The sequence below is a fragment of the Chiroxiphia lanceolata genome, chromosome 6, assembly GCF_009829145.1.
Source record: "Chiroxiphia lanceolata isolate bChiLan1 chromosome 6, bChiLan1.pri, whole genome shotgun sequence".
In the NCBI taxonomy this organism is placed as follows: Eukaryota; Metazoa; Chordata; class Aves; order Passeriformes; family Pipridae; genus Chiroxiphia; species Chiroxiphia lanceolata.
The window spans coordinates 30,853,666-30,868,782 of NC_045642.1; the positions used below are offsets into that span (position 1 = coordinate 30,853,666).

General features: G+C 39.1%; 1 protein-coding gene across 12 annotated transcripts in view; it reads right to left on the reverse strand.

The window, feature by feature from the left end:
• The window catches only part of RAD51B (RAD51 paralog B), a 426,980-nt gene that overhangs the window by 229,537 nt on the left and 182,326 nt on the right, over positions 1–15,117 (reverse strand). Inside the window, exon 9 of one of the 12 annotated variants that reach the window (XM_032691032.1) lies at positions 52–217. The exons of 10 other annotated variants lie outside the window; for them this stretch is intronic. In XM_032691032.1, the coding sequence (XP_032546923.1) occupies positions 180–217 (38 nt within the window). In that variant the 3' untranslated portion in view covers positions 52–179. Of the gene's footprint in view, positions 1–51; positions 218–15,117 lie in introns of those variants that run through there. One more of the 12 variants, XM_032691030.1, reaches the window with a different exon arrangement.

The following is a 15,117-nucleotide window of genomic DNA, read 5'->3' on the forward strand; positions in this document are numbered from 1 at the left end:
AGAGTGGATGCAGCTGACTAGAGAGGTATGCTTTTTGAGAAACGTAAGTTTACAGTTTGCAGCATTCTTCATCCTGGGTCAATATACTGGGCTCAGTAGCAAACTTCAAACTCTCAAAAGGGCCCGGGAGTCAGTCTTCTTTCTTCTTTCTTCTCTCTCCAAATCATGTTCTTTCTGTCTCATGTGCCTATGTCCTTTCTTTTTTTCTCACTGCATACTCAGAAACACAATAAAATAGTAATTCAGATCTCCTATAGAATAAGTTGGGCAATCCAGAGAGGATGATGATATTTTTTCTAGCAATAGACTACATTCTTCCAGTATGAACAACCATGTGATAGCACTTGCTTAGAGGTCAATCAGAACATGTGAGCTCCTCTCCATATTTGACTTTAGACCTTTCCCTACTGCTGGCCTGCTAGGAGCTGCTGCTAACAACTACAAGGCATGCAACTGTTAGTTTGTCTCAAGACAAGACTAGTTTCTCAGAAGTGACTTAAAGACTGATACATCAATGGTGTGCCTCATAAGAATTCAGACTGAAACTTATACTGGCCAAGATTTCTGTTTCTTGCACTGGTATGTACATCAGCTATCAAGGGAGAAGCAAGTGAGTTTAAATGCTGCAGCTCTAGACTTGGAAAGGTAAAAAAGTGTATCTCAGTGAGAAGCAACTGCTTAGATGTTCCTCCTCCTGATCACTGCCTAACAACAGCATACTCACCAGTTGTATTTTGAAACACAGACCTCTCAGCCACTCACTGACTTCTTTCCTTTGTGGAAAGAAAAACTTAGGATACACTGCAATCTTTGCCATTCCTGTCCACAAAGCTTCCATAAGAAATGGCTATGTGATCTCTGAAAATATGATTCTACCAGGATGTTTTTTCTCTTCCAGGAAAGAAATACAGAGTTTAAAACAGCTAAGACACTAGAAAAGCCCACTAGAAGTGACACCGTAACAGGTAACTTGACTTGAAAGGACCACAGCCTCTTCTCTTTAAGCCAGGTAACATGAGCCAGTTTAGTTAATGAAGTCTTCCTCATTCCATCAGGAATTTCAGGGCAAATTTGAAGACTTATGTCTTCAGAAAAATTTTAGATGGTCTCACAGGTGCTTCACTGAACAAAAATCTGGTGAAGGCCACAAAAGGAATGTAAACACACTTGAACTGGTCTACAGACTGATGGAGGACATCAATCCAACAAATGAAAAAAAAGGTATCACATGAGCAGCTGGGTGCCAGACTCACTGTGATTGTCCAACTAACAGGAACAGGGATTCTCCATGTTCTGTCATTGCAAGTGGTGCTGCAGATATTAAGAACCACTAAAAACTTGTTTTCCCACAAGGTTACTTCAAGTAGATCACTGCTAAAACACTCAGCAAGTGGCAAACTGGAGACACTGTGTTTTCATTTTATATGGTATCTGCTTCCTCTGGGATTCCCTAGCCAAGGGAGTGCATAATCCTTTTCAATAAAGCATCACTGTTCAGGCAATTCCCAAGACAGCAGCTAAAGGAAAAAATAATAATCCTTAGCAAAAAAATATACAAACAACAATTTACAATATAAAAGAAAATCCATTTAGATACAAACTAAACAGGAAACTGAAGTGTCCTGAGTTAAAATGAGGGGAAGCTGCAAATGAGTTCTGGGTCTCTAGAGAATAAAATAATTTAAGCCTTATGGCCACTGTCAGGAAAGATCTTTTTTATTCTATCGCCTCAAAACCTGAAGTCTGTGATCTCTATCAAGTGAGCATGAGGGAAGATTAATTCCCTCTTCATTAACTTTTGCCTTGGACACAAGTTCAAAATTGCACACAGCACCCTTATACAAAAAGCAGTCCCTGGGTTTCATAATCCAGGTTATCCTTCCCAGGCAAGCGCAGTTTATTACATGGAGGAATGCCAGAAATTAAGTGTGTAAGTTTATACAGTTATAACAGCAAATGAAAACAATAACTCTAAAGAAAAGAATGTAGGAACAGAGCATTCTTTATATATTTGTAATTTTGTTTTCTAAAAAGACACTTTCAAGGAGTTGAATATGTAATTATTTTCAAAACTTATAAATGAGCACTAATGAGTAAGGCAATTGGCCGAATCATTCCTTTCCAGCTGAACTTCATGTGCAACTTAATATTTAACTTTAAATATCTGCTTACGCTGAGTTTTTCAATTCTTTACAGGAAAACATAGCAGTTGACACTGATTTCTATATTTTGTGTAATCCAACTCATAAAGGCTCAATATATACCTTAGAAAATTAAAATAACTCCACTTCTGTTGAAGTGAATGTTGCAACTCTTATTGATGTAGTATGAGGAATGCGTGATAACTCCTCCTGACCAGGCCCATTATTCAACACTGAAATTTACTGTCAAAATTGCTTTTACCCTCAAAAAAGGAAGAAATTCAAAACAATATGAGGTAAATTTAATCATTCTGTAATTATAAAAGTAAAAGAAGTTAACCAAAAGAAAATTGCTTAATAAAACAACACAGAAACAAATATCTTCCTGCTTGAATGCTAAGTTATGCTTTCAAAATTACTAAGATGTAAATTCAAGAATTATAAAGTTAGCCCTCCTCTGAATGCTATTGAAAGGATATACTCAAAATCAGAAGGATTAAAGCACAGATTGCATATGAAGTACAGGTCTTAGGAGAATTTACAGATATTTTAATGAAAAGTTTCTGCCTCATGACATAAAGGGCTAGATAAATACCTTCACAGCGCAAGTGTTTTTTCCCATTGAGCAGCTGAGGAAACAGGCTCATGATCACAGTTCCCAACCAGTACTCTCCTTCTTCTGATACGTGAGACATATGTGACATCATACACTTCTTTACCTCATCAAATGCTTGTGGTTGACAGCTAGAGAAGTACCTGAACTTATGCTTCCTAGTCCTCTTTATACACTTGTTCACTGTGAAACCCTGCAGCTGCCCCACTGGAGCCACACTGACTTTGTGAGCAGCTCCCTGTTTCTCCTATGGACCTTAAGGTGAAGTCTGTGACAGAGCGCTCCAAGGTGAAAAGGCACCCCACAGCAAACAACATAACCAATGTGTACTAAAAATCAGCATTTACTGAAGAATCAACGGCCATATCTGGCAGACAAAAAACAGTTCCCCATTTTCAGTGGTAATCACTGACGGAGCTGTGATTGGAAATCAGTAGGTTTCTTTTTCCTCCTCACTCTGACAAAAAAAACCTTGTCAGGTACACAAAACCTTTCATGTGCATAATCCTCTCCTTCTTCCTCCCTATTGTATTTCCCATACAGGATACAGGACCAGATTTTACATGCTCAACTCCAAGGTCATCTCTGTGAATGAGGCAAGCAACTTCTGACCTCTGGATAAGTTAGAACTGGAGCATCTTAAAAACAGTGCAAGCTCATAAAATGTCAATAATTATTAACCACTGTGAAGAATAGTTCATTTCTTCTAGTCCTGATTATTCATAATAAATGAAAACTGTTGGTCAGAGAGTGAGTGAGGAGCAGGTAAAGATGAATGGGTTGATTCTTGGCTCCCAGACATACCATTCATTAAGCTATTATCTGAAGCAATGAAGAAATGGTAATTCATAGCTAAAATAAGCCAAGGTTACACTGGTACGTAGAATCATAAAATCAGCCGGGTTGGAAAGGACCTCTGAGATCATCAAGTCCAACCTTGATCCACTACCGCTGTGGTTACTAGACCATGGCACTAAGTGCAACATCCAGTCTCACCTTAAAAACCTCCAGGGACAGAGAATGCACCAACTCCCTGGGCAGCCCATTCCAATGCCTGATTACCCTCTCTGTAAAGAATTTCTTCCTAATATCCAACCTAAACCTCTCCTGGTACAGCTTAAGACCGTGCCCTCCTGCCTCACTGATAGTTGCCTGGGAGAAGAGACCTGGCTACAACCTCCTTTCAGGTAGTTGTAGAGAGTGATGAGGTCTCCCCTGAGCCTCCTCCAGACTAAACAACTCCAGCTTTCTCAGCATCTCCTCATAGGACTTGTATTCAAGTTCCTTCACCAGCCTTGTTGCTCTTCTCTGGACCTGCTCCAGCACCTCAATGTCTTTCCTGAATTGAGGGGCCCAGAACTTGACACAGTCTCAAGGTGTGGCCTCACCAGTGCTGAGCACAGGCCTCACCAGTGCTGAGTACACCGTTCCTGATCCAGGCCAGGATGCCACTGGCTTTCTTGGCCACCTGGGCACACTGCTGGCTCATGTTCAGCTTCCTGTCAATCCAAACTCCCAGGTCCCTTTCTGCCTGGCTGCTCTCCAGGCACTCTGCGCCCAGCCTGTAGCTCTGCATGGGGTTGTTGTGACCAAAGTGCAGGACCTGGCACTTGGCCTTGTTGAACTTCATCCCATTGGAATCAGCCCAACTCTCCAGTCTGTCCAGGTCCCTTTGCTGAGCCCTCCTGCCTTCCAGCTGATTGACACTCCCCCCCATCTTAGTGTCATCTGCAAATTTGCTGATGGTGGACTCAATCCCCTCATCTAAATCATTGATAAAGATATTAAACAGGACTGGGCCCAACACTGATCCTTGGGGGACACCACTGGTGACCGACCGCCAACTGGATGCAGCCCCGTTCACCAGCACTCTCTGGGCCCGGCCCTCCAGCCAGTTCAGAGTGCCCCTGTCCAAGCCATGGGCTGTCAGCTTTTTCAGGAGAATGCTCTGGGAGACGGTGTCAAAGGCTTTGCTGAAGTCCAGGTAGACACATCCACAGCCTCCCCCTCATCCACCAAGCACGTCACCTGATCATAAAAGGAGATCAGGTTGGTCAGACAGGACCTGCCCTTCCTAAACCCATGCTGGCTGGGTCTGATCCCTTGTTGATCCTGTAGATGCTGTGTGATTGCACCTAGGATGATCTGCTCCATAACCGATCATTCTCCTGACAAAGCATAGAAAGCAAGAAAAATTCAGCTTAGTGACATACCTCCAACATTCAGTGCTAGCTGTGGCTACTCCTCAAGCATAGTGTACAACTTGTCCCCTGCTTAGGGCTATAATTATGCAAAATAAATTGAGGCTATGTCTAGAATTACAAAACCCAAACCCCATGTTTTCTTGCTCTGTCCAGCAAGAGCTCCTAACCTAGAAACTTAAAATTACGTTGGCTATCATCTTAAACTTCAAGACTTAAACTTCAAGAACTCAGCCTTCCTAAAGTGAAGTCAGATGTACATCAGTGATCATTAGCACAACACTGATGTTCACTACATTATAAAATGATGCCAGTGCTGGCTACTATATGAAACTGCCCATAGTTCCTTATTCTGTTAGTATCAGCATGCAATTTGTTGGACAGATTCTGTAATCCACAGATGAAGGCAGTTGTAGGGTTTGATTTTATCCAGCATTAACAGCTCCTAATAGCCTAGTTCAGCATAGACATAACAAATGGAAATGACTTTAAATTATCCTTCCCCTGAGATGTAATTTCATAAGAGAACAAACTCTATATGCACAAAAAGAGATTTTCAATGTAAACACGTGGTGGAAGCTAAAAACTACAGATTTAGGGCAAAGCAAGGGATTAAATTTCAAAGACACCCATTTCTTTCCAGTTCACAATATATATATGTTCTTTTCTGCTGACATTTCTGCCCTTTGTGCTCAGAAGATCATGTCTGTTAAAAAAGTCACTTTTTAACTTTTTGAGACCTTAATGGGCTTTGTCTCATTTTTCCCCTTGCACAACTCTGGCTGGGATTCAGAATCTACAATTTGTTATGATGGGTAAATCGTAAATAGGACCAGAGTCATTACCAGCATGTGACTGTGAGCATTTTAAATTATCCTTTACATTTTCAGAAGATGGACTCTAGAATTTTGACCAATTTATTAGCTAATTTGAAATTCTTAAACTGTGAGAAAAAAAAGGAAGAGATAATGTGTAATTACTCCAGTATGGAAGATTCTTTGTTTTTTTTCTTTCTCAGGATTAATGTAATATCAGCCCTGATTTTGCATCTGATGACAAGCAGAGTCAGAAAGAAAAGTGCTTTACTGAGAGAAATGCAATGCTACCGCTAGAAAAACCTGTATTTTAGAATGCAATATTTTTACCCTCTTACTTATTAGTCCTCCGACAAAAATACTTACGGAGACATTATATTGCAACCATTATTATTTGAAGGTCTGACCTCATCACCTTTCATAAAAACACAATACCAGATCTACATTCAACAGAAAACTTCCAGTCATTTTGCACAACACGGTACTGACTTACTTCAAAACTGAAGTTTAGATCCCTAAAGATTAGTTGCTTTTGTGGGTTTGTCTTTTCTGCAAAGACAGTGTTTTTAAACATTGCTAACATTCAGTGCTGAATCAGCACCCTAAAATCATAGATTAATTATCTATTTGAAGATGATATGGTATTTTTTGTGATTGGACACACGGAATCTGTTACACTAGTAGAGAACAAAAATGCTGTTCATCAGATGAGGTCTACTGTTTCAGACTATTGTGTTTAAATAGAAAAAAAATCCATATTTAAATACTCTCTGTAGTAAACACATTTAAGGATACAAAATTAAACAAAAAGCAGGGAGAAAAAAAAGATGAAAATGGCAAATCTGGGAAGAAGAGAGGGGTGCTTATACAAGTTAACATTTGTATGCAAGAGTTATGCACTGTAAGGTGGCAGCAGTGCTATCATTAGCAACATTTACAATCCAACAGAGCAAAAGAGTAGCCTGCATGTACAAAGGATTAATTCTGTTACAGTGATAAAGGTTTGGATGGCATGCAGCTTTATATGTCTTACTCAAACAGTTGTGTGCTTATGTAATAGTAGCTTTGTCATTAGTTCTGATACTACACAGGCTAGTAAAAACAGACTTAATCATATTAGAGTGTTCCTTTAAAAGGTTTATTGGATTCATCTATCCTCTAGTATTATTTCTCTTTTAAAAGTTCCTCCTCATACAATAAAGTAAATGATACACTGCCCTCATATCCTTCAGAATATGCATAACAACTCTGAAGAAAAACATAAAAGGAATGATCATTCACCCAAGTTGCCGCAAGAGCCCCAAGAGATCAATTGCAAAAGACTTCTGAGTGGTTATCAATTAATCTATCTACATGCATACACATATGCACAGGCACATACATATCTATCTCTTCTATTATATACTAAAACAGCTTTGTGTTTATTTAGGAGAGGTTAATGGAATGTGAAAGTCACAGCTGGTTCAGACACCCATCTGCTGAAGAACATGTATTCTGAAAGATAAGTGCACAATTAGAATTTGATACTCCTGTCTTTTGAAGAAGCCTAGCTTGAGCAAGTATGGAAATGCGATTTAAAATGTTTTTAGACCAGCCAAAGCAGCTAAGTAAAAGGCTTTACAAATGTAAGCTGAGAGTTACCTTTAACTTAACTTTACTAAGTAACTTCCTTTTTCCTTTTTTCTAATTCTTCAATGGTCCAGAACAAAAAAAAAAAAAATTGCATTTGGACAAACTATATTAAGCATGTTCTCTGAAACTATATTAATATAGCATTCTGTGGTGCATGGCTTTGTCCTCTACAACTTCACCTCCTTGACTTCCTTAAAAGATTCCTCAGGACAAGGATGATGGTGTATTTCTATATGGAATTGTTTATACATGATCAGGTATGACCAATGGTGAAATAATAATAGCACTTGCAATGAACTGTAACACAGTCAGGCTAGTAACTGAACATTTTAAACTATCTTTACAGACATTGAGGAGACTATTGCATGCACTGGAAAAGAAATTCACTTTCTGCAATTTCAGTAATAATTATGAAGATGAGCACAGAGTGCAGCAACCAAAGAGAACAGAAAGATCCATTATCCTTCAAGTTGGAACTCAGTCAAAAGGAAGTTGAAACCACCACTTCACCATGAGATACTCAGGAGAGACAGTTATTTCTGGAGGAACTGAAGTTGCACAAGAGAGTTCTGACAGATAACAGGAAACCAATTGAAAAATGAGATGTTAATTCACAGTAAGACACAAGTGACAGCCTCTGTTTGCTGGCTCTCCTGCCTTCTTGCCAGATGTAGCAAGAACATGTCATTTGCAGGACAGATAACTTCTTTCTGAATGCACAAAAATCACAAAGGAAGGCCACTTTTAATCTGAATTCAATTTCCAAAGATCGCAGGGCTTGGAGATGTCGGAAAAGAAGTGTTGAGAAAGAAGTACCCGGTTCCTCTTGAGTGGACAGAGAATTCCTTCATCTCTTCTCATTTGCGATCCTTCAGTTCCTCTTACTGTGTAGGCCTGATCTGGCTTTTATTATGAGGTACTTACTGGGAAAAAAGAAACAACCCAAAATAACATAAGGCTTGATGAATAAGAAACATGCCTCTTCAAAGGAGACATCTTCATTCACAGAACATTTTAAAGGTTACAGCATTGTAGCTGGTACTTAATTTTGATTCAGAAATTAAAAAAATACTCAAGCGGAAGTTCTTACACAAGTCAGAATGTATAAACACTTGTGCAGAGACATAAGCTGTGCTTTCTCAGGGTGAACTGGATGAAGCAGTTTCAAAAATTTCCTCTCCGTTTTAGTAGCTTCCTTTATGCTCATCTCATTACTCCAAAACACATCAAATTTGGTCACCCAAAGGAAAGACAAATCCAGAGGGTCTCTGCTGTGGTTTATGCTTGCCATCTTTTGATTTAGTACTTCATTTGAAAAAACTTCAGTTCTGTAAACAGTCTTAGCAAAAGTTTTTATATGAGTCATGGATTGCCAAGTGAGATCCTGAGTACTTCTTCAGCTGGCAAGGCAGGACCCAAGGCTCATTCCTGTTGCTTTAAATGGTTCCATGGTAAAAACATTCCTTGTCCTAACATGACATAATATGGAGAACACACGTATTTCTACTAGACTACTCCAAATTCTATCAAATGTCTTGATCCAGAAACCAACTTCATGTTTTACTTTCAAATAACCAGAGCCAACTCCTAAATGGGGACTTCAAGGAATATGCCAATTTGTGAAATGTATCACAACACGTTCATCTGTAGGTGTAAAACAGAGTTTACCTGTTCTCAAAGAGGTTTCTGCATTTGGGCTATGTTCTTTGACTAGAAGGGCTTCCTCTAGTCCTAAAGCTCTTAATCTTAATAAGTTGGGAACCCACTTTCTTTTGAGTACATACTGCCTCAGTTGCTGCCACCTCTTTACCAGTTTATGGTGTAGTTACTCTGCAGCCCACTAAGAGAGCTTGGCCTAATAGGCATTTCCACAGACCACCATTCCTGTCATCAACATGTCTTCATCTAATCCATGTCCATTAGAAGCTGGATGTTACTTTACTGTGTTAAAGACTAATTCCTTTTTTTTCCCTCTGAGGATCACCTTCCAGGCTGCCAGCCCAGTCCTGATGGTTCTAGGCTGCAAGTTGACAATTTTAGGGCACTGAGGACTCATTGGCAAATACTTCAAGAGCCATGGCTACAGCAGCTATTTTCAAAATCACTATTCTTATTGTCAAGCTATTTACAGTGACCACCATTTCTGCTAAGGAGAAAAATCTGATAGGGAAACCCAGACCATGCATTCTTTGTCCTCCTCCTCCTGTAACTGATCAGGCTCTTGAGACTGATAGGAGATGTTGGGACACGCTCATTATTCACAAAATGTTTACTGACGTATTTTAACATGGTTCTGTGATATGTAACGTGATGCTGACAGATTCGTTCTGCTAGATCTCTTCAGTCAGTCAGTCAGTAGTACAGACCTTCTGGTTTCACTTCTCTACAGGACTAGTTTCCCCTGATCACTGAACATGCTGTTCTGTTGTTTGGAACACCACCTCTGTGTGCCAGAGTCCTCCACACAGTTACATTGTCAAACTCCCAAGTTTGAAAATAAATGCATAAATTTATGAGGCTTAAGATGCTTTGCTCACATATCTGAGCACTTCCCGAGGATCAAGTAACTTAAATATTATAGTTTCTTCTCTTCTCAGCTTTTCCTCTTCACTAGGATTTAGCAAAGCAGTTACATGTAGTCAATTTATAGTGTCAGCAATTAAAGATTTTTGGACATTATCACTGTTTCAAAGGTTTATTTTATTTGAACTATGCCTCTGCTTAAAAGATAACTGAACTCAGTCCTCAAAAAAGGTGACTTTTTATAACCCATTGATAGTCACATAACCAGAAAAGAATAAAATCCCACTTTACCTAAGTGGCTAATCAGGAGCTCGTTCTGTACTGGATCAGTGCTTTTCAGACCAATAATCTAAGTCTGCCAAACTATACAGAACCAGAGAGCAAAGACAAACACATTTACTTATTGCTGCGGAAGTCACTGATGGCCGCAGTACAATTCAGAAATCCCACTCAGAGGCAGGTATTATTTTGAACATATTTTTTATGTCTATAGATCACAAGTGAAAAACTTTTATGATGACACTGACAGCAATCAATTCAAATTGCTAAGAACAGTGCAGCAGTCGCACCTTACCCCACATCTTCCAAATCTGACCTGTAGTTTCCATCTGAACCCTCTGCATCCAGCACACTGGCAAACACACAGGGGTTCCTGAGCCATCCAGTGTCTCAGTGAATGAGGTTTTTTTGTAAATATTACTGGCCACAGCTCAAAGGAGCTTTCTATGCTTTTGATCTCCACTACAAACGCAAAGAACTGAGCAGCATGTGGCCAGGAAAAGCTGTCTCCAGTGAGAGGCTATGAAAACTTCTGCCTGTAGAGTCAGTAAAAAAGAAAGGTAAGCTCTTCCACAAGAACTATGTGTACAAGAATTCTGCTTTATATATTCGGAAACTGTAATTTGCACCCATTCATCCATTCTCAAAACCCACAAGTTCTGTGAGGGCATGTTTCAGAAGAAAGCACAGAAAAACAAGGCTGTTTTGTGCACCTCACCAAGCTTACATGTTACTGCATGCAGAAACTAACGTGCTATGAGTGAATAGGAATAAGTTATTCCTTAGGCATAATGCCTAAAAAAAGGAAAGAGTTCTCCATGAAAACTTACAGAAAAACTCATATAAGTATTGTTAGTGAAGCACAGAGTTGTAAGTATGCGCTTTTTTTCATGCCTTAGGACGACTTCAGATCTTAATTTCTTCCACAGGTTCTTTGCCAGGTTCTGACAAGGCTGTTTAGAAACCCAACGATTACACTGCAAAAAAAGTTTTATGCCTTCATCTATAAAACATACCGAATGGACTGCATTTAGCTGGCCTTTCATTTTCCAGTCTCATTTTCCATTACAGTAAAATCCCAGCAGCACACACAGCCAGCAGACTTTTCTTCTAGCATCTACTGTAGTCTACACCCCAAGAAGCTGGGTTAAAGAGTGTTTCTATACAGATGGTCCATGTGGTCTTAAATATATCAATAACTACCTTATCAGCTTCACAGGTGAGCTGCTCCAAAGTTGTCACCCATACTGTTAGGAAGCTATATCTTTCTAAGGCTGAAGTTTACCACTTCTTCCAGTCACTGCACACTCTTACACATTTGCCCACACAACTGAGAAGACTGAACTGCCAAATAGCAATTCCAAGCATAAATACCTCTGTAATCTCACATTGTCATCAGACTCCTAAAGGCTTATATGGAAAAGACTTTCTACAACACAGACTGCTTTTTGTGGTCTCCCCTCATATCTTTATATCCTCCTTAGACTCCGAGAATCAGAACTGAATACAAATTCCAGAAGAAGCTTACCAGTCCTGGGTACAGTAATAAACAGAATTCCTCCTTTCTACTTGGCAATCCTGATAAAGCATATCAGGATCCCACTGAGAGGCTCTTTGCCAGAGCTGATTAGAAAGACAGCTTCTGTTGAGAAAGTTTCAACTACTTTTCAACCCCAGGATAATCTCTTTATCATGGTTTTTAAGGCTGTTGCTTATGCTGTATGCGCAAACTTCCATTCTTTCCTCTGATTTACATTGCCTTTATTTGGCTATGGTAGAACTACACAGAATGTTGGCTAATCTTTAAAAAGGAGCTAAAAACCAGACCAGAAGAGAACTCGAATAACCCATTAAGCCATGAACATGTCCCATAAAAGTTGCATGAAAGTACGCTGTAAGTCAAAAGGGGGAAAGCCTTCAGTCCTGCTGTCCATCTTGGAAATTGATGGGAAACCATCAATCACATTGATAGAATGGATCTGGCACCATTCCACAGAATTAAATTCACAAATGAAAATTAGTCTTCAAAAAAGTTACTAGTAGCTGCTGGTATTTAGAAGGAAAGTGCCCCTTCATTCTAGCATCCCAGCATTCTTGTATGCACTAATATTTCAAATAATTTGGACATCTGGGGTAATATGGACACCCACTTTATTAACTGTTTTTAGTCACAAGCATTTATAGTTGTCTTCAGTATATATTAGAAACTGCATTTTAGGGCAACAGATTGTATCTTGAAAACGAAAACACAGTCAAGAGGCACATAACAAATGGACTTACCCGGTCCACCGATGGTCCATCAGATATTTATCTGTAAAGCCCAAAGGCCAAAGGTAAAACTTTAAAAACTATGTTACATTATCTTTTATTTGTTACCTTTTGCAATGTTGGTTGCACAAGCATGTGAGTGTAAACAGCATACTTTCTTATCAGTGACCCATCTCCTCCAAGACTTATTCTGAGGCCAGAAGCAGGTTCCCCAGAATTGTCACTGACTAACTTCACGGATACTGGATTATCCTATCAGTAAGCCTGCTGGGAGAACAGTCTGGACAGAGAGCAAAAGCCTTCATTTACATATACATTCATTCTTCACTAACAAGGAAATAAACTAATATAAGTATCAAAATAGCTTGGTATAAACACACCTATGCACATAAATATATATAGGTATCATACACAGGCCCTTAAGTCTAGAACCACAGGGAACCTGCTGGTGGAGACTCTTAGTAAGAGATGGCCAGAAAATCAGGTCTGTCTGCCAGGTTATTGTTGCAATTTCTCCAAGTACTTTCTGCCCAAGTGCATTAAAGCTCAAAAAAACTGTGGTCTATCGACTGTGGTTGCTCTGAGTTTCTAACTCAGTCTTTGGCCATGGAGTGAAATACAGTTTTCACTGCTGGGTCATTAGTCTGGACTAAGTCAAGAAACCAACTAATTCTAGGAGAAATGTTTCACCTTTAGGTCACTGGTTTACATCCAGTACAGATCAGTAGTAGTTGAATGTTATAACCATCAGACAGTTGTTTACAGTCTGATGCAAAATTAATTTGCCAACTTACCAGTTTCACTACATACTGCAGGAGCTACATCACCAATGACCTTCACAACAACTTTAGAAATTCAGCAAAAGACTAAACGGGAGTCTGAGCTTCCATGCTGATTGACTGGATGTGGAGTCTCCAGATGAAAGCTGAAATATAATGATAAACCAGTAGAACAGCTTGTGTCAACCACTGCTTGTGTCTGACAGTGTTAAGGACAAGAGGAAGGATACTATGGTTTGCAGAGAGCTTAGCTTAGTGCCTTACAGTAACACTAAAATCTATTAAAAAGTACAGTCCTAACTACAGTCCTAACTACAGATGCAAGTAGAAGGCACAATTGTTTGTGTCAATACTCTGAAAGGACCAGAATTCTTTTTATCTTGCTTATATTAGGTGCTAGGAAAATGTCCATGAGGTGGGATTTAAAACACTCTCTTTAAACACACCTTGGTTACATCTGGTTAGTTACGGTAAGTTCATCACTGATGTTACACCCAGTTATTTTTTCAAGGAATGTCAACATTTGAAGGCTATAACTTACTGGCAGTTTAATGTTATCCTGGGATTAATATGAGAGGAGAGAAGTGGGCTGTGAATTACAAGGGGATGTGTACTGCAAAAGATTTGGCAGGCCAGGTCTCTCATTAGGCCAAAGTTTGGGATGTCCTAGGTCTATATGTATGCTATTAATCACTAGCTGGGGCTTACCAACGTTAAGCAGTCTTTCCATTAAAAAATTCATTGCTCATTTCAAGAGGAACAGAATTACCCTATCTGCAGAATTCAGATTTTGGGGAAAAAAACCAGTTTCTTCAAGATCTGTTCAAAACATTCTGAAATCAGACAGAGGGCTCCAGAAGAGAAAGTATTTTTCTATTCCCGCCATCAAGCAGCACTATTCCATTTCAGAATTTATTAAGTATTTACTAACCTGAGTTGGCAGAAAAGATAATCTTCAAACCATCAGCACATTTAACAGCAACAAAGTACGCAGATTTATAATTAGGGACTTAGCTATTAGGAGAATAAGATCCCTGTCTTCTGAAAGAGTCACCAGTTAATAGATCAAGTATATATTAGAGATTCATCAAAATGTGTAACCCTGTGTATAAATTAATAAAGAGGTATAACAAATGTAGCATAACAGAGTATATATAGAAAATGACAGTAATAAAGAAAAGTACGGAACAGACAAAAATGTAGCATCATAGGCTCCTAGAACATTTCCAGCTGGAAGGGACCTTAGGAGGTTTCTTGTCCTACCTCCTGCCCAAAGATGGACATTCAGATTTTGAAAACTGTTCATGATATAGACAGGACAACTGCTTTGGGCAACCTGTAGTGTTCAGACTGTAGATGGAAAGAAAGAAAGAAAGAGGCAGTCAGAAAAATGCAGAAGAAAACATAGAAGTACCTCAAAATGTCACTAAGGACTATTATAGAAAGAAAATGGGAAGATAAGGGAAGAAAGTACAGTTCTTTTAAAAGTAAAAAAAAAATGTACAGGAAAACATTTTTTCATACTTCAATTTATCCAGAAGCCTAAAGTGAAGGGTCTGATTCTTTAAGTCTTGATTTATAACATAAAACAACAACCCAAAATCGAAACAAATCAGAAAACCTTTATGCCCTTCGAGCCATTTTAACATATACTCCAGAACCTGAGTACCCCAAATCACCAGCTGCTTTCAAACAGGTAGGCTACAGCGATCCTGCTGAGCACTGTTTAACATATTTCTGCTGACATTCTGAGGACAAACAACGAATGACACTATTTTGTATGTTGAACTTTGTAGTTCCATCAGATAACAAGCTGACCGTGAGCCCTCCAACTGAACACATCTACCATATGTCTGTTTTAATATT